General features: G+C 35.4%; 1 protein-coding gene across 3 annotated transcripts; it reads left to right on the top strand.

Moving 5' to 3' along the window:
- Positions 1–1,254: 1,254 nt before the first annotated feature.
- LOC117242099 lies at positions 1,255–19,101 on the top strand. 3 transcript variants are annotated; one of them, XM_033508495.1, is made up of 15 exons: positions 1,255–1,832; positions 3,802–4,001; positions 4,769–5,045; positions 6,354–7,137; positions 8,235–9,051; positions 10,767–11,250; positions 12,485–12,674; positions 13,176–13,308; positions 13,967–14,206; positions 14,636–14,848; positions 16,743–17,164; positions 17,624–17,863; positions 18,098–18,300; positions 18,384–18,425; positions 18,549–19,101. In XM_033508495.1, the coding sequence occupies exons 3-15, from the start codon at positions 4,954–4,956 to the stop codon at positions 18,685–18,687; spliced, it is 3,999 nt and encodes a 1,332-aa protein (XP_033364386.1). In that variant the 5' UTR covers positions 1,255–1,832; positions 3,802–4,001; positions 4,769–4,953; the 3' UTR covers positions 18,688–19,101. The 3 variants fall into 3 exon arrangements, with proteins under 3 accessions (XP_033364386.1, XP_033364387.1, XP_033364388.1); XM_033508496.1 differs by lacking the exon at positions 4,769–5,045 and having other exon boundaries at positions 1,256–1,832; XM_033508497.1 differs by lacking the exons at positions 3,802–4,001; positions 4,769–5,045 and having other exon boundaries at positions 1,256–1,832.
- The last annotated feature ends 55 nt before the right edge of the window (positions 19,102–19,156 follow it).

The raw sequence follows: 19,156 nt of genomic DNA, 5'->3' as shown, positions 1-19,156 counted from the left end.
AAATCTGCAATAATATATTATTTAATATCTACAATAATAATAATAATAATTTTAGAAAATTAAGAATTTGTTTACTTTTATACATTTTAGAACTTTCGCAACAAAATTTTGTTATTGATCTTTTTATTGCTACTATTATCCTTCTTTTTCGATGGTTGTAGATATTTTTCTTTTTAAAGGAAACAAAGATCAATATTTTTGCAAAAGATAAAGTAAAACGCCATCGAGTATTTATCTACCACCCGACAAGTGAATGAGTTGGTTGACGAAATCATTTCTTTCACGATTTGAAATTGTATGAAGGACCAGATGTAGAAGAAACGCTCTGTGCTTGTTAAACATGTTGTTTCCTCGAATACTCTAAAGATAGTTAAAAGGAGAGCATCTGAAAAATAGTATCGTATTTTGGAGCATCGCTTACAGTTCTATAAAAAAACACCTAAACGTTTTGAGCGATCTTCGTTTTTCCTCAATGTTACATAACTATGTACTAGAATGCTCTAGATACGCGAATTCTTTTATGGTGCAATTTTTTTTTAACTAATTTAATTTTTCTCTATCTAATTATCTCCATGTGAATCTTCTTGTCGGTATCAATATATTAATATTATGTACTACTAATCCAGTGCAGCTTGAGAAGTAGGGTCGAGCAGCGAGACGTTTTTCTATATAAGTTGAAAACTAAGGTCGGCCTTGGTTTATATATATATCGGAAAAAGATGTTGAGAAAGTTGTCGAGCTTTGCTACATATTTCAAAATCATCGAAATCGGAGAGCAAGTGGCTTCTTTACAAATTCGTCCATTTTTCGTGAATTTCGTTTCAAATTTCCTGTGGTTTCCGTACAAAACCACCGGGGTCGTTAACATTTCTCTATCGATGCTCTACTCAATGACAACTTTGTCGTAAGGTCCCATTATCTTGCATATAATGAAATCTTTTCGGGTCATATACATACGAATCATATATAACAGCAGAAGTGATTCTTCTAAACGTTATCAAATATCCTAAAAACATAAATACATAAAGCACGTTAAAACCAATCTTCTGGATGGATAAATATCCGTTAATAACAGAGTTGTAAGTAAAATTAAGGCTCGATAGAGGATGCATTTGTAATATCGCGGTCAGATTCGTGTGTTTCGTTGTGTATACACGTGCGTGTAAATAGTGGCTGTGAGTCGACATAGTGGGGATAAAGAAGCGGACAGTAACGAGAGTAGGGATGCATAGGTAGTCTCGCGTAGGTTTCAGAGCAGAATGTTAGTGCGAGCGCACGAGTACTGGCGACGTGTTGCAAGTGAACGCGTTTTGTTTCTTTTATCTTATCGCATATAGTTTTATCACTGTGTAAATAGTAAGAGTTTTATATTTACTATTGCTCAGATAATTTCGTTTGGCGAAAATTAAGACGCGAACGAATCTAGGGAAATGTCAAAGAATGCGAAGAGAAAGGAGAGAAGCTCGGTCGCCTGAAGTGTGAGATTCGCGTCCGTGTGCGTGGTATCTGTGCGCGCGTTGTCTCGTGCGTGAGTGTATCAGCGTTCCGTGCTTTGTGTCTAGCTCTAAACTATTTGGTGCCAGTGTGCGTGTCGTAGGTATATATCGTGTGTATACACCTTTTCAACGGTGGAAAGAGAAGAAACGAGGAGAGAGATGATGACAGTGGCAACGTCTAACGGCCAGGTGGGTCTCTGACCCCGCTGGACAATAAAACAGCTTCGTGTTGTAAATAGTGTTCTATGTGCAAGATTAAAAAAGCACTTTGATCCGCGAAAAACACTCGAATAACCGAGGAATCGTTTCACGGCCCCGTCTTGGACAAGTTTCAAGGTACGTGCCTCTTGCTTCTTTATATACGATGCCTCCGTTTCGACGACACTCGAGAATCAACAAGTAGGCAGCTTTGGTTCGCTATAGAAAAGTTAGTTCAATCTGGTGCGCTTAAAATACATACTGTAACAATCGTTTTAAAGGCACTGACTTTCCGCAACAATAGAGATTTTTCTCGGCACAATCGTGGTAACCTTGCTGCGTGAAGATCCAAAGAGCATAGATACATCAGGATATGTTTACTGTGTATGCAAAAATGGAGACTGATTAGAATGAGACTCGACGCTAGATTTGATGACATATGATGCACTGCAATAGATATACTGTAAATACTGCAGATAGATATAATGAGAATAAATAGGCATATACATATGAATGTTAGATGTATATGATTATGTTTCTATCTTGAATTTTCACATCAAACAAAAAGCTTTGAGTTTTATTTGGTATTAAAAAATAGCGAATTTTGGAAATACATAAAAACACAAACTAATTTCATCTCCTATATATCTTAAAAATATGTAAATCTAGGAGAGGTGAAAGATTATACCGACTAATGATTAATTTTTGTTCAAACACAATACAAACCACAGTTTGATCCGGACAAAGTATAATATCTCGTAATATCCTTAAAAAATATTGCACTATTTACCGACCTTAATCTCCTACATTTGTGTACCATACATAGACGACACAGATTACGATTAAATTTGTACGCCAAAACTAAGTAGAATATACCTAATAATGTTTCTATATTAATAAAAACAGTACCTGCATTTTTTTTGTAATCTCAAAAATGAAAAAGTTGACCGATTTAATAGCCGAACGATTTGATCAACAAAAACAAATCGATGCATAGGTACAGTACAATAGTAAGGAATGCCATATCATTAACACAAATGATATTATTCTTTTAATACGAACTATAAACAGGTATGGTTACGTGAGCAACGAAGATGCGCGCATACTAAACGTAGAAGCCTATCGACGTTTTGGCAAATATTTGCCTTTCAAAGGAACAGTTGCCAAGTATGCCACTCGGTTGATAGAAGTAATTGGAGCGACTTTATTATTGACTGTTTGCCTTGCATGTATTTTTGTGTGTCATTTGAATCATACGATGAATACCAAGATCAAATTATCTCGAACATGTTTTATTGACATAACATTTGAATAAAAGAAACCATTATATTCCAAATATAAATGATAATTAACGGACTGTTGACCAATTACGTTCAACAACTAACACGTGCCATTAATACAATCAAATAAAAACACTAAATTAATTTCAGTAATTATCCGACATAATAAATAATGTTACAATGATAGCTTACACGATTATGTAGTAATAAAAAATGTAGCTCAACTAACCTTTCTTGACAAACAAAAAACATTGAAAAACATTTGTGTAAAGAGAATGATTCACTTAACTGAAACAAGTCATATTTTTGTGATTGAAGTTAGAAACAAATGTTGGAGGAAAAGGAAGAATGGTTAAAACTGGACTACATATTCACGATCACACTATTTATATTTTCTATGTTTTTCGTACGATAAGCTCTACAAAACTAAAATTGAAATACCTCCTAAATTAATCACTTTTCTTTCACTTTTCTGTTTTCCCTGACATCTTTTCTAACTTCAACCAAAAAAAAAAAAAAGATACTGCCTGTTGCAGTCGCATGAATCATCCAGTATATTTGTCTTACATTTAAAATCCGTAATCTTACCGACTTAATTCAATAATACCGTTAGGTCAACAATGAGAATTTCTTTAATGAGAAAGTGGAACGCGCGAGTATCAGAAAACTAACCGCGTATGTTTTCCAAGACTGGTCGAAGTCACGGAATCAAGTTTACAGACTTTGATAGCGCTGGTTTTAGCGCGAAAAGACCTTGCTTATTAATGTTAGGCAGCAGGAAATTGCGGGCGTTTAGGGAATAACGTCGAATACTTATCATTTTGCAGCGGAGATATCGGTTAATTTTAGAAACTCTGATGGATCTGTTGGCACGACTTTGCCATGATTCACGTTCCGTTCACGGCTGAGCAGAGGGAACATCGAACCGCTCTCCTTTGTCCGACAATGAGGAACATGGGAATCTAGGTCCAGCCCGACGATCCATGGATCGGAACTGAGAAAGCATGGAAACGTGACGTTCGTGTTGGTTAGTGCAAAAAACCGGAAACTGGATGCGTTCGCTATCGGATTTCGAAGCGATGACTCAGTACTACAGAACAGTCGTGTCAATTTATAGTTTTCCCTGTTCTTTTTTTCTTTATTGTTCTCGGTGACCACGTGACTAAGATGCGGCGATTCAAACGCGCCAGAGTTTCCAATGACTGTCGTTTTCGCGGGAATTAGAAATTTTATGTTATTAGCCGTTGTACGTATTACTCTCGCATGGTTTATCGTTTGGTCTAAGTTTGTTTGTTATTTATCAATTTTTCGAATGATTTTTATAAGATAACATTTACGTGCAATTTGAAGTAGATGTACTGGAGAAAATGCAGCATCCTAACCTATATCTTTGATATCAATTGCATAAACGAAGGTATTAAGTAGAAAGTTCGATTCGGATTAGCATTTGGAAGCGTTAATAAACTATTAAAAGGAAGTATACGTTAAGATCCACAATTATATGTGTAGTATTAGCGTATGATACCGTACGTACGATTATCATTCAAATTACTTCCTTAATAATGTGTCTTCATTTCCAGATTTACATACATGAATAAACGTTACGTACAAGACACATGAATAAACGTTTCACGTTTCAAATTAACTAATTCGAACGTTTTATAAAATATATTATCGGAATGAAATACTTTCTACGAACAGTAAAATCACTACGAAAAGATGATTTAAGAAATAGCTTAAACACGATGGAATTACAGGTTAACTTGAATTACAATTAACGTAAAATTTAATTAGGTGAAAATTATCGGACACCAGAAGGGGTATACATGAAGCTGATAATCAAGACGAATCGAAATTATAAAACATGATTTATTCCAACTGCTCATTGCTAATCACGTGACTCGGAAGCGGTGATTCAATCGTGCAGAAGTGCTTCGCGCTGAGCTGTCTTTATTATCTAAGTAACTATCGTTGGTAGAATGTACGAAGCAAATGTTGATAGTTCTTCGAGTCAGTGTTCAACGCCTCGTCGGGATCTCGAAAATGAGGAATCGTCTTCGGATGTTGCGACGTATGATAAATTAATATATATCACTTTTTACAAATATTCGCTTGGTAATCTATCTCAAAGCCTTGAACAATTATATACTCAATCTTTGATTCAGCATACAAATCGCTCGAACTGCCCGATCTTTTTTACCTACCTTATTCATATTCTTCGTTTATTCACTAACAATCATTTTTTATTGTTAACTTTATTAACTATCGATCATTTCTTTTTAATCCAAGTGTATGGGAGAAGAGTTTCTTCAATGAATGAACATTTCTACCTGAGATTGCATTTTAATTGTGCAACGTGAGAACAGGTGCCAGCAGGCTTACGCATGTGTGTTGCAAGATTGGAAATGAATTCTGTTTGCTCGATAAGTTTAGCATACTTTCACTGCTTTGTGGTAGTACGATCAACCACCATACGCTTCTGATTATTTCAAAATTTGTAAATTCTGTTTCCGATTTTGCTGTTATTCGTTAATTTTAATGTCATCCTTTCATTCATTTGATACAATTCTAATTACATAATTTACACATGTGTACGTATAATCGCAATTAATTTTTCTTCTCTTTTTCTAATTCTGTATCAAAAATTAATTATCAGTTTACTATCATTGACATGGTACCATAAAAAAATTCTAATCCTCGTATTAGATCAATTGAAATATTAATCGGATGTGAGATATGGAAAGTAATAAATTAAAAAGAGACCAAATTACAACACTGTCCGACACTGCACTATTATCTCTCGCCACGCGCATGTGACTTTTTTTACGTCTCAAGTTGCACTGAACGCGATACTATCAAGTCCCTTGACACAGGTTGACGAGATGTCATCCGAATAATCATTGCAATTATAACATAAGACGGTTTAAAATCGCTCGTACATCTCAGTTCTGTCTTTTTAATCACAATTAGTCTCATTAAATTTATTAAAACGATAATTATATTTCTCGTAACAATTACTTTTTCGAAGAAATATCGAGTTCTTTATCTTTTAAATCAAAACGAACAAGTTATATTCATTTCTTTAAACGAAACCCATCTTATCGAATATAATTATCCTCAAAATTATTACACATAATCGCTTGACCTGAATCGTACAAAAATCATTAATATCATCTCGTATTCGATCGGATAAGCTGCATCGTAGAAACTGATAAAATTCAATTATTCTAAGAGATACTTTATCCGCGAAGTTCACGAAAATTCCAAAATTTGAATGACAAATTATTTAACCAGCTCGCACTTCACAATAACAATAGCATCCGAAACGTATCAATTTCAAAGTGTACACGCATGAAAGATATGAAAATACTGTTATAAGGGGACCGAAACATGTAGCGCAGCTTCTACGTTCCTGGATCCTTCGGTTAAAAACGAGCGGCGAGACAGAAAGATATCCATACGAGATGGAGGAGAAACCGATACCGAAACCTAGATCGGTGATGACCGAACGACCGGTACCAGCACCGAGGAGGAAGCTGCCACCTTCGATGCCAACAGCTCGATTCAGCAGTCACAGCGATTCCAGTCAATCGGAGAAAAGCGACGACTCGAAATCCACGTCGGAATCGAGGAGTACGAACAATGAATTTTTTCGAAATCTGACCAGTAGTTCCCGACAACTGAAAGACGAGATTTCGGAGAAGATGACGATGAAGGGCCGTGCGGTAATTTCCAGCACGAGGAACGCTAGTATTAGATTGGAGAAGTCGGTGAAGAATCTTTTAACGAGACGGTTAACTTCGTTGAATCAGGACGATCTTTTAAGGGATAACACCGGTGGTAATAAGAAGTTCAAAGATCCTGTAGAGGATGAGAGATGCGTCTCGATGCCGGCTGATGATATTTTCAGCAGCATCTCGTTCTACAGTCCCTTGAACAGTAATCTGAGAAGCGTCAGAAATGAGGAGGATCTTTCCGGGACGCGTCACAGTCCACCACCTCCTGCATATCCTCCTCCACATCCTGACGAGTCTATCTACGACGAACTGCAGTCCGTCACGTCAGGCAGCAGTCGATACGACACGATCAGCTCGACCATCTCTGACAAAGTCGACAGGGACTTCCCCGAATCGTTTGATCTACTTAGTTTCGTGCTCAATCAGGTAAACGTACCGTTTAAAAACGTATTTCAATTGTTTTAACCCTTTAATTTCCGTACAACTTGTTATTTGCTCTACGACATAAGCAAATTAATAATTTATGGGCTCTAATTCAATTTAACGACTACGTTATCTATTTCAGATAGTGCTGATTCATAATAGTGTGTGCTAGATCCATGATTCTGTTTACTATTCCATTGTCTTCGACTATGCATTTAAATATCGAAACATTTATAATCTATCATTTTTTATTTCTAATAAAAATCGTTCAGTCGCTGGAAGTAAAATTCAGGAAAATTTCTCGCATCGAGTCATAGCCCCAGCTACGGGAATTGAAGGGTTAGAAGCGTGATTTGTATTGTTTTTGTAACTGCATCCAAGAATAATGCTTTTGCTAATCTTCCTTTTTTTCTCTTACTGCACATTGTGAACACCTAGAGGGAACATATTCGCGTTGTAACAAGATTTCGGAGCAATATGCGCGCGAAAAGAACAGACGATCAAACGAGCGAATGAAAGAGGGACATAGGATAAAAGTGGATTTTGTTTCTCGATTTTTTTTTTTATAAATAAAAAAGCGAGTCCGAGTTGTCGCGATACATTGGAAAAGTTTTTTTTTTCACATTACTGAAGGGAATAATACTTTTGATCCGAGGTCGTTAACTTTCTTCCCTCCGCTATCAATAAAATTGTTAGCGCGTGGCCGTCAGTCTGTCACTTAGTTAGCGCCCGTTCAATATTTAAAATTACTTCGGCTAATTCAAACGTTTGATTTCTATCAAGCAAATGTAACTTTCCATCTATTGTTTTTGTCGTAGCATTTTCTATGTTATAGTTTACTGAATCAGTCAAATATCGATACAAATATCTAAATATTACTTTATCTATTTATCCCATTGTCCTTATCAAAGGATAAGAATAATAAGACAACAGAAGACTGATCAGAACGATATCATAGGATCAGATTGCGGATTTTTATGCGTTCATAGGAAATTTACATAAAAGTCCACGATCTTGCATGTAATTAAGAAAACGCCGAAACAATTACGTTAAGGTACAAAGAAGAATATAATTAAAAATTTCCCATGGTTTATTAACAGGCCAGTGATTCCGATCAGAGCTTGAACCTTTCCGACGTAAACGTGACACTACCGTTAGACAAATCGGATAACGCGAAGAGATTATCCAGATCCGATTCCTGGACGTTCTACGACACCGCGCCAGTTGGGAAATCCGAGGGGCTCGACGAACTGGACAGGATATCCAGCGCAGAGGAGGACATCCTGGACAAAGAAGTGCCTCTGCTCGATCGAACGTCCGACGCGTCGAATGGAAGCCAAGCATCCATTCAAAATTCTCTGTATGAAAATCTGTCGCCGCAAAAGGCACAAGAAGAGAAAGAAACAACGTCGAACAGTCCAGAAAATAGACAACAGAGTAGTAAATCTTTGTTGTTCGAGTTTGACCCGTTCGCGAGAACTTCTGATGAAAACGTGTATAGCAACTTTGAAAATAACGATTTAATGTTACTGGAGACTTTATTGGCCACCAACGATTCGCCGAGCAGTTCTGGCAGTATTCTGGACTTTCAGGAAGCAGTCGATAACGAGGAGGAACAAGATGACGTGGAAGAAGAGGATGCCGAGCAAATCTCGTCAGTGCCACCAGAACCACCGAAAAGATTCGACTCCTTGCCGAAAAACGAGTACGACGAGGTCGCAGAGATCCTTCCAGAACCGGATAAAAGCGCTACGGGGAAAAATCCGGCTCTATTGCCGAAATTAGCGCACCTAGTGACTCGGAAGCAACCCGCTGTTCCCCCTAGGAAATCGACAGCGAAGAATCGCTCGTGCGAAGCATCCTCTCCTAATTCTGTGACGGCTAAATCAGTGGCTGCTACGACTAGCGATAGTTCAGGTACTTACTTAGTTAGTAGATCATTGAATTAAGATTTGTTATAAATCGTAAAAGGAATGTACGCGATGTAGGTAAAAGGCAGGATAGGTAGGATTTTATCTAAAGAATTGGGAGTAAATTTGAAAATTTTAGGAAGAAGATTACACCGGTATTGAAGAAAAAGGAACAATGTAATTTCAATCAGTTTGGTAATGATGACAATAATTGAGACGACTTTTCACTTTCCATGTGTATGAGAGAAAGTAAATACGTAGGCGGAGAGAACTGTCAATGTTAAACGCGTAAATGTATATTACCGTCAAAAATGTATAATCGCTATTTTACACTTGTCAATTCTTCTACGAAGAACTGATGATTCAACTTAGTTTCGCATGTGGGTACTGCGTGGTATTAAATTTCAAAATAGCGATAAATTGCAATATCCCAATATGCTTTATTACGCTTAAACAATTATATAATCCTACTACTCGGCTACGTTTTAACGCCTTGGCTGATCGATTATTATAATAATTATCCGCCTAGAACTTCGTGCATCCTATTTTTAGACTGCAATTGAGCTTCCAGTGATGTATAGAAGTACAGAAAGACTATATCGTCAATTGAGAGTAACTTAAATTAGTGTTAACAGTTTAACCCTTCTAACTCGACGGCACTCGAAGCATTTTGTCCTACACCGTTGTAAAACTCAAAATTATGATAATTTTTTATATAAATAGCCTACGCCTTAAAAGCAATCATAATTTTAAGATCTGATTTCTAATATTTAATACGAAATACTAATGACTCGACTATGAGCTATTCTATGGCTATTCTATGGTATTGTAAAATACACCGATATATACAGTATATATAAGTATATCGGGTCAGGAGGATAAAATTGTATGGTAATGAGCATCTCGTTAATTTTGTTCACTTCCGCGTCTTTATTCCTAGTGTTTAAAAAAAGGTGTAGGCAAGTGCTTGTTTAATTTCATATGAAGCATATGGTAAAGAAAACGTTTTACTTTTAAGCTCATACTTGTCCAAAATTTCTCAAGTTGTTGACTATCTCTTTATAATAATATAAAATAGTATTCGTATCCTCGCAATTATTGAATTTGATGATTTGTTTAAACTGCCATTTATAGTATGATAGACGATTAGTTTTTAATAAACGACATACCAATGAAGAATTTAATTATTACACTACGTATTCCTATCGTTAAACATTGTAATCTGTATATCGTTAGAGAATATTGATCATTTGAATTCAATAATTACGAGTATGAATACTTCTGTGACACACCGTATCTTATTAATAGACTGCGAACGTTTATGCAATTTCATACTTCTGTGGCGACAGTTAAAGGAATAAAAGCTAAATAGAGATTTGTTTCACTTATTCAAGAATATTTCGAAATTTTATACATTTTTGTATATCAATATATCGTATTTTGTATATTCCGTAAATACTTGCAGTTTTAAATGTCTTTAAATGCGATAAATGCATAAACATCTACAGTCTACGTAGTCTATATTATACGTGAAACACAATAACTTATTATACATAAGTAAAATTTACCATTTAGTATTAATTAATATTTAGTATTAATATCCATTTAGAAAATAACGAAACAATTCGTTAAATCTGTGACTCGGAAATTAACACTCTTATAGTAAATATATTTTATATATCTCAATGAAGAATAATTATATACGTACTTTACATGCACCAGTCACGAGTACGACGAGCAGCACGACAACGACGACGACGACGACGACGACGACGGCCGCTGACGAATCTTCGTGTCCTTCGGGCGGTAAGGCCACGGAGGAGCACAGACGCGTGGGCGTGATCCAGAAATTGAAAAAATTGCGGCATGAGTCCACGGGGCACGGGATCAGACCGAACGTGATGAGTTTCGTGAAGAGCGGCAGTAAATTGCTGTCCAGAAGTCGTGACCACAGTGGCGTTGTGCCAAGCACGAAATCGACGAAATTGGAGAGACCAAGGGTGAACGATCTGCTAAATGTGACGACGCACCGTGGAATCGTTTACAGGACCGGTGTAGGAATAGAAAGAGCGAAGGACCTGGTGCAAAGGGCAGCGATCTTAGCCGACCAGAAGCTCTCTTTCTACACAGATAAGGGCATGTCTACTCTGAAGGAGATCGTTCACCTCGACACAGTGTACAGCATTCATCTTCTCCAGGACTTTAAGTGAGTCCGCTTTTTCGTTGCATAAAAGAATGCTTCTCCGAATAATAACACATTATGAAAGAGAAGAATTCACCAGACGAAGATACATGAAGTAGCGTCATTAAATTCTGAAGAAAAAAGATACGAATACGTGTGTATATTTGATGAGAAAATTTGATTGATTTAAGTATGTTTATTATTAGACTGCGGATTCTTATGCATTTCTGAGAAGTTCCAAGATACAGAAAATTTGTTTGTTTAAAGAATACGTGTATATGAATTTTTTAACGAAAGATATAATATTTATAAGGAAATGGGATAAGTAAGTTACTCCCTAACTTTTTGTATTGGATAGATTTCATACTTTTTTTTTTTTTTACGTGGAGGAAATCTTCATAGACACCTTGCCCACCCTGTGGAGGCGGCAGAAGGTAGTGCCGGATTCTTACCGGCTAAAACCTCCACGGACGGGACGGTAGACCAGTGCGAGTGATCGTCGAGCTCCTGGGTGCTTAACACCAAGCACCTTTTTACCATGCACTTCCAGAAAGTACACCCACAACACACGCAAGGGAGGGGCTGGCCGCTTGCCTGTTGTATATCACCACTTCTAAGAGAAATTTTGCATTTTCCTTTTGCAAATAATACCAGTTCTATGCCGAGGATTCGAGAACTCGCGACGCGTCGTTTTCAATTCTGGGCTTTAACGAGCGTAGCTGGCTACCCCGCCGGACAGATTTCATACTAAAGTAGAATTATTCGTTATAATATTCAGGAGGTCTCTGCTTATGTTTTTCGTTTCTTTATTTCTGTTAGCAGAAACGTGAATCTGCAGAAATATCCGCAGGCCATTTGTTATGTAGAAGTTGCAATCGCGATCTTATATCTGTATGATGCATAATATTTAAACTGCGGATTTTTATGCAAATTCATATTACTGGAAATGTAGTTAAAAAGATAGAGCATCGGTAGAAAATTGTTTCACCTATCATATATTATAGAAAATGCTACACTTTGCGTATTTCATATGTTTTTTCATATTATGTGTACTCTGTGGAATCTTGCACTTTCAAATTTTCTATAAATGCATAAGAACCCGTAGTAAAATACGCAATGAAAATATCTGTACTTGAGGAAAAGTTGAAGGAAAGTCTCAGCGAAAAAGGAAAATATGAGAAAGAAGTACAAATCTACATATAGCAAGGTTAAACAGCGAACCGACCGAGGAATAACAAAGGCAATTTAAAATGTTCAGGATAGTTGATGGAGAGACTGTACATTGCATAGCAATTAGCGTTGAGGGAAGACCGAGCGTTCACGTGTTCTACGCGAAGGGCACCACGGAACGAAGGATTTGGGCTCAAAGAATACTAGAGGCTATTACTACGGTTTTTCCCACGAAGTACACGGCTGAATTGACGAGAGTAGGATGGGCCTATTTGAAGGTATAAAAAGTGGAAAATGTAGATCAACCAACTTTGAATTCAGGAGATTTTATTTAATTTATAAACTTGTTAGTAGATAGAGATGAAGATGATTTAGTTAGTAGATGAGATTGAAGAAGATTTGTAAGACTTAATTTCTAATGCATTTTTTTAAATTTATAATTCTCGAATATTTATAATAAACGTTAAAAGAGCAGCATGATATTTAATGTCGGATATCTTAGAGAGTTTATTTCATCTTTCTTTTTTATGTATACGGAGAAGGTAATATATTTGTACAAGTATTTTCGTTCATCTTGCATTGATTATGACCGTCTTTGGAGAAAACCGATTTCTAATGATCGAACATCCATTTGTGAAATAACAATGGCTGTCTCGTAGTCAGTAATAATAAATATTACTGTAATAATTTTATTTTAGAATCAAATGTTTATATTACTTTTGTTATGTTATCATCAAGTGAATTACGTATTAAAAAACATTAGTTGATATATATTCTAGGAAGGCGTAACAGGCACGTGGTTTCCAGCTTGGGTTCTCCTGTATCAACGAACGTTAATTTACACGAAATCTCTGGATCCTACCACGGCCATAACTTTTGGAGAACTCGACCTTCGGAAGGCACGATGTATCGGTAAGTTTCTCTTTCTATCAAAATTATTTAATTATTTAATATATACAAATTTATATATTTAAACACTTTCAAACATTTATATATTTTTAAATAAAATATCAAGTTCTAATTTTGAGAAATACTTCATCAACAACAATTCCAATTTACTGTATTAATATAGTGACAAGTCATCTCGCCATGACTTCATGACAAATAAAAGAATCGATTTACCTTGCAAGCTAGAAAAAAGGAAACAATAAAGCGTAATCTAGAATTAGAAATTCATCCTACGCTAGCTTTACAATTTGCCTCGCATTTACACGGTTATTTCTGGAATTAAATCTTAAAAGAATAATAAATGAAATTATCGATGACCGACTTGCCCATACGATTCTCTGAGAGAAAACAATTTTTATTTGCTACGGAGCTCGTCGTAATAAATGTACGACCCAGTAATGCAATGAAACAGTTATAAAAACACAGCTATTACAACGAACCTTATCTGTTGGAATGCATACACAATTTTCTACCGCCTATTTTTATATGTTTGTCTCGTAATGGCCAGAGTACAGCCACGCATTTCTAAGTGCTTATCAGAACATTTTGGGATAAGCTAAATTGTTTACTTATGAATCACGGTCAAAAAAGTAGTTTCGATGATTTCCACGCTCTGTTACAGTTTTACGGGAACAGGAAGGACCTAATGCAAGTGCAGGATCAGTTCCGGTGGTGGTCGTCGATGCAGGTGGTAGCGGCGCACTACATATGGCTACACCAGGAACTCACGAAGGATCCGCATGGAGACACGCACTTTATCAAGCTGCCACTACCTGTGGCCCCGCTTTAGAGCAGCAACAACTCACGCAAGATAACGTGCCTGTGATTCTCGACAAATGCATTAATTTCATTTATGCTCATGGTAAGCATATGTGCAATGCAGTAGCATATGCAACAAGTAAAAGAAGATTATCATTCCGGTTTTTAATGGCATTTCAACTTTGCTCGTGATTGCCTCCAAGTAATATACTAATATATTACTTATTAATGTTATTATTATTATCACTTATAACTTGTATCAATTGCTCATGCATGTAAAATAATTCTAATGATAAAGTATATGTTAAATTTATATATCTTCCAAGCTCTGTATATATGAATAAGTATATACATATATCTTGTATAGCATTATATTATAAATTTTATTTTATATGATATATATGAAATTTGGAAAAAATCTGAATTTATCTTAATTTATTTTCATCTTCCAGGTTTCATACATATGTATAATATATATATATATAATAGATGCATTGTTAAAATAACTGAAAAATATTGAATAATGTTAAAGGTATCATGTCGAAGGGCATTTATCGACAAAACGGATCCAACAGTGCAGTGGTCAAATTATTAAAAGCCTTTCGTCGCGACGCATGGGCGACGCAAATTACGAGGAGCGCGTATACAGAACACGATGTCGCCACAGTTCTCAGAAGGTTTCTCCGTGATTTACCGAATCCATTGTTTCCGCCTAACATTCACGATCGACTTTGTCTTACCGCAGGTAAGAACCACTTATTGTCCTTGACTTTTTGTGTTCGAACTCGCTCTCTTAACCGGACGTTTTGACAATGAAACAGCATTAAATCGAGAAACCTGAATACGTTGAAATTATATTATATAAAAGATTAAAAAATTAATAACACATAAATAAAAAATGTTATTTCATCATGTATACTTTAAAGTATCAATTTTGTTTTTCTAATTGCAGCATGAATGCAATAAATTATTATGGATAGAGAAATTGAATCATACGGATACGTATTTATATATAAACTAAGGATTATGTACATCAGGTGGCCAGGGATCACTAACGAGGAACACTTGCTATTTTATAACTACAACTATTTTATTTGGCACAATGATACATATGCTGACTAAGAGTTCGCACGCCAGACTTTCTCGATTGTCGGAGGATCCCTTTTTGTATGTTAAACGTGCGTGACATACGTAATAACATCGTTCTAAGATAGAAGAAACTAGCATCTTCTTGCAGCTCAGACAAGCGATTTCCAAACGTGTACGGTTTTGAATATCACTATGCAGTTAACATTTGTCACAGCTGTCTTCGAGCGAAGCGATGACCGTTACAAATGATACGTAGTTAACCGTCAAGTGATAATGTTTCACAATAAGCAAATAACATTTTGTAACGGCTGTTCTAATTTCTGTGCATTTCTCGCGTTGCGCTGTAAGCAGAAACTTACACTGACCCGGAATTCCGAGCCTTTCGCAAAACAAATTTCTTTGTTGCGATTAAAGATTCGAAGAATATTTAAAACTATATGTTATTTTTTATTTAAAAGAACATGTTTATTTAAATAAGAAGGGAAACGAAACATCTTGTAAAACAGAACATGTAGATAAATCGCTCCTTGTAGTCGTTTGCATATATCTAACTATAAGAAAAATGTCAAGTTGATTCGTGTTCGCACCCACGCGTACTTTCTCACGTGTTAGCTGGTTTTAACAGGAGCCATAATATTGAATTTCCGGTCCCATTATACACAGATTTAATCGCTCTGTGGTGTCGTTTAATATATCTACGTATCTTCACGAATTTTTATTAATGACAAAAAATAAAAAAGGAATGTATCTTTTTATCTTGAGTAGATCAATAATTATTTACTTCTTATCTATTAAAATTTTTAGAACGTTTCAAGAATGGCAAATTAGAATCGTACTTGAAAATGCGCAAGAAGTATAGTTAATTAATTGTTTATTAAGAAAATCTTTGTCATATAAAACAAAGTTATCATTGTTGCGTTTTTTTTTGGTTCAACGTTCTCTTTGAAATAGTTTTAATAGCAACGATAATTGACGGTTCCTGTTTGTCTCCCATGTGTCACGCGTTGAAAGGGGAGTTATGTATTTTAATAGAGCGATGGAACGAACGTTGAACTCAAATACACAAATTTCTGTACGCGTCTGCAACTTGTTTTTAGTCTGGTGCGCAGCGAAACGTCGCGTGAGAATCGCGCGGAGGTCGCCGATGAATCATGGCTTTTCATAACGGGCCTTCAAGCTCCTTAGTGAAAGTAAACACATGTGCTGCTCTGATAAAAATTGCGTACAATCTTTGTTAGTCACTATTAAAGATAACGTGCACTAAAATAGTATCTTGTGTTCGATGTGATTGGGATAATAATCATCAATAAGAATTTATTTCAAAATATGTCCATTTTGATTAAGTCGCCAGCAATCAATCGCTTAATTATGTTGGAACCTGTCCATGTTCAAATACATTACAATTCACAACTGTAATGTTTCGTAGGACTTTATAGCAATAACTAAATCTTAGTTAAAGTAAGACTGAAATTAAAAGATCGTAATGCTCCATCGTTACAATTGTATATACAAATACAATTTTAAAAACGTAATTTTAAAAACTGTTTCAGAGACCGTCAACGATAACGAACAAGTTTCAGCGTATAGGAAATTATTGTCCACGTTGACTCCAGTACCGGCGGCGACGCTCAGAAGAATTCTTGCTCACCTTTACTGTTTGAGTCAGCAGAGTTCCAAGAACCTGATGACCGGCGAGAATCTTTCCGCAATCTGGGGACCGACGTTAATGCACGCTGACGAAAGCAGCGCGGAAGAATGGAACAGATCCGAGACTAGGGTGATCGGTGACCTGATCAAACTCTATCCAAAGTTATATCAGTTAACAGCTGCGGATATGGCGAAAGAGGCAAAAATTCTGGAAATTCTCGAGAAACATCACGGTTCGAATAATGGTTTACGCGGTGCACCATCGGGTGATCTGAAAATTTGGATATATATTTTCTCAAGGGACGGGGAATGCATCAATGTGACCGTGAGAATTTCTTTTTTTTATATCTAATTTTCCCTTGTGGTTTCATACAGGATATTTCAAATATGGGTGTTCGGATTTTAGGTTCTCTTCTGTTCAATTTAATGATAAAAAAGGAATTTTGAAATATTAATTAATTAAATAAAAATAATTTTTTAAATAAAAATTTAAATAAAAATAAAAATTTGAAATATTATATTTTTTGTTTAGAGGATTTAAATATGCTATGATTGTGAAGTAGCCTGTGTGATCTCTATACTCTGTTTTTGAGAAGTATATCCTGTTTTTGTGAAATGTAAAAGAGAAATATAGTTTTCGTCTTCAAAATGAACTAAATATACCATTTTTCTAATATAACAATTCCGATATATAACAAAAATACAGCAGTAGCTGAACTTGTACACATATTTAATTTATTCTGAATGTTTATTCAAAAAACGTAACGTATTTTTATTTCTATAGATTGGACCACAAAAGACTGCGTTCGACGTGTGTCAAGAACTGGCGGAAAAGACTAACTTGTCAGCTCATGAATTGTGTCTGGAGGAATATACATTGTCTGGTGCACTGGAAAGACCACTGCATCATAAAGAGCGTGTCCTCGAGGCAGTGGCAAGGTGGGGATACTGGGACCCCGAGGACAGAAAGGACAATGTCCTCATACTTAAGAAGGATCGGCTATACAAGGATATAGCACCACTGGTAAATATAATATTATAGGTAGTTACAATACCACATAATGGTTATAGAGTTACACGAGAATAAACTGCTTTGAACTGGACAATTCATTTTAATTATATCGTGGATTCTAACTTTCTTAAATTCACTGTTATGCTATTATGCCAAATTTATTTATTTGGTTATATTATATTTTTGTTATGTTCAAAACAATAGCAAAAACTAATTCGTTCATCTTACAATATCTTTTATTTTTAGATGAAACCACCGATGACAACGTCTGGTGAACTTAAATTTGCTGACACAAAATCGAAAAATTTTAAGAACTACCTCTTCGAATTTAGTCAAGCGAAACTTTATTGTTACAAAGACAGAGTATGCGCGAATGTATTATACGAGTGGAAAGTAGAAGACATCATTTGGTATTTAGGTCACGAGCCAAAGCGAAATCCACAAACGGGGTAAATGCATTTCCCTTTTTCGATGCATAACAAACATCTTTTTTACGGAATTATTAGACGTATGTATATATTTCTTATTGCAGATGGTCTATAACATTCATAGCTAAGAATAAAAAGCCAACAAGGTAATGATTAAATTAAAAGTCATTTCCATGAATCAAAAAATTAAAAAAAAATATAGTCATGAAATTTCCTTCATATAGTGGAGAATATAATATCATAGACAGCTTTTAAAAATTTTATTTTAGGTGTAAAGAAACTCCGTACTTTGGAAATACTTTAGCAGGATCGTTAAAAGAGGAACAGCATAAATGGGTAGCAGCTATGGTCTTTGGAGAATATCAGCTAAATGTTCGACCTCCCTCAGTCAATCTCATGGATCCGTAAACAATTAACTTATTTTGTTAAGCTACGCTACTTAGTGCCTTCGAAAAGCAATTATTGTTGTATCATATATAAGTTCTTTCGTCATGAATTCAGTGCCTGTGCTTGCCTTAATGCAAAAGACAATCTTCAATATTTTCAGATGATGATCTACGTATCTATATCGTGATAAATAAATGAATATAGTACTGAAAAAATATGTTACAGCATTCCGAAGGTATAAATATTCCGATCGGTGTTCATTAAATTAAAATAATTTAAAATATATTGTACATTTACACGGGACTTTATAAAACACTTTTGTACGTAATTGTATTTTATGCAAATATTGTCAATCATGTAATATAACAAATTGATTATACATGTAATTTTGTCATTTTTATTTTTAAATAAAGAAGCAAAATGAATCTCCATTTATACAGAATTGTGTTACGATAACCTAAATTATTTAGACATCAGCAAAATAAATTTT

This window comes from Bombus vosnesenskii, unplaced genomic scaffold (assembly GCF_011952255.1).
Source record: "Bombus vosnesenskii isolate JDL3184/JDL3185 unplaced genomic scaffold, Bvos_JDL3184-5_v1.1 scf7180000016263, whole genome shotgun sequence".
Taxonomy (NCBI): domain Eukaryota; kingdom Metazoa; phylum Arthropoda; class Insecta; order Hymenoptera; family Apidae; genus Bombus; species Bombus vosnesenskii.
This window is presented reverse-complemented; position numbering and strand designations above follow the sequence as displayed.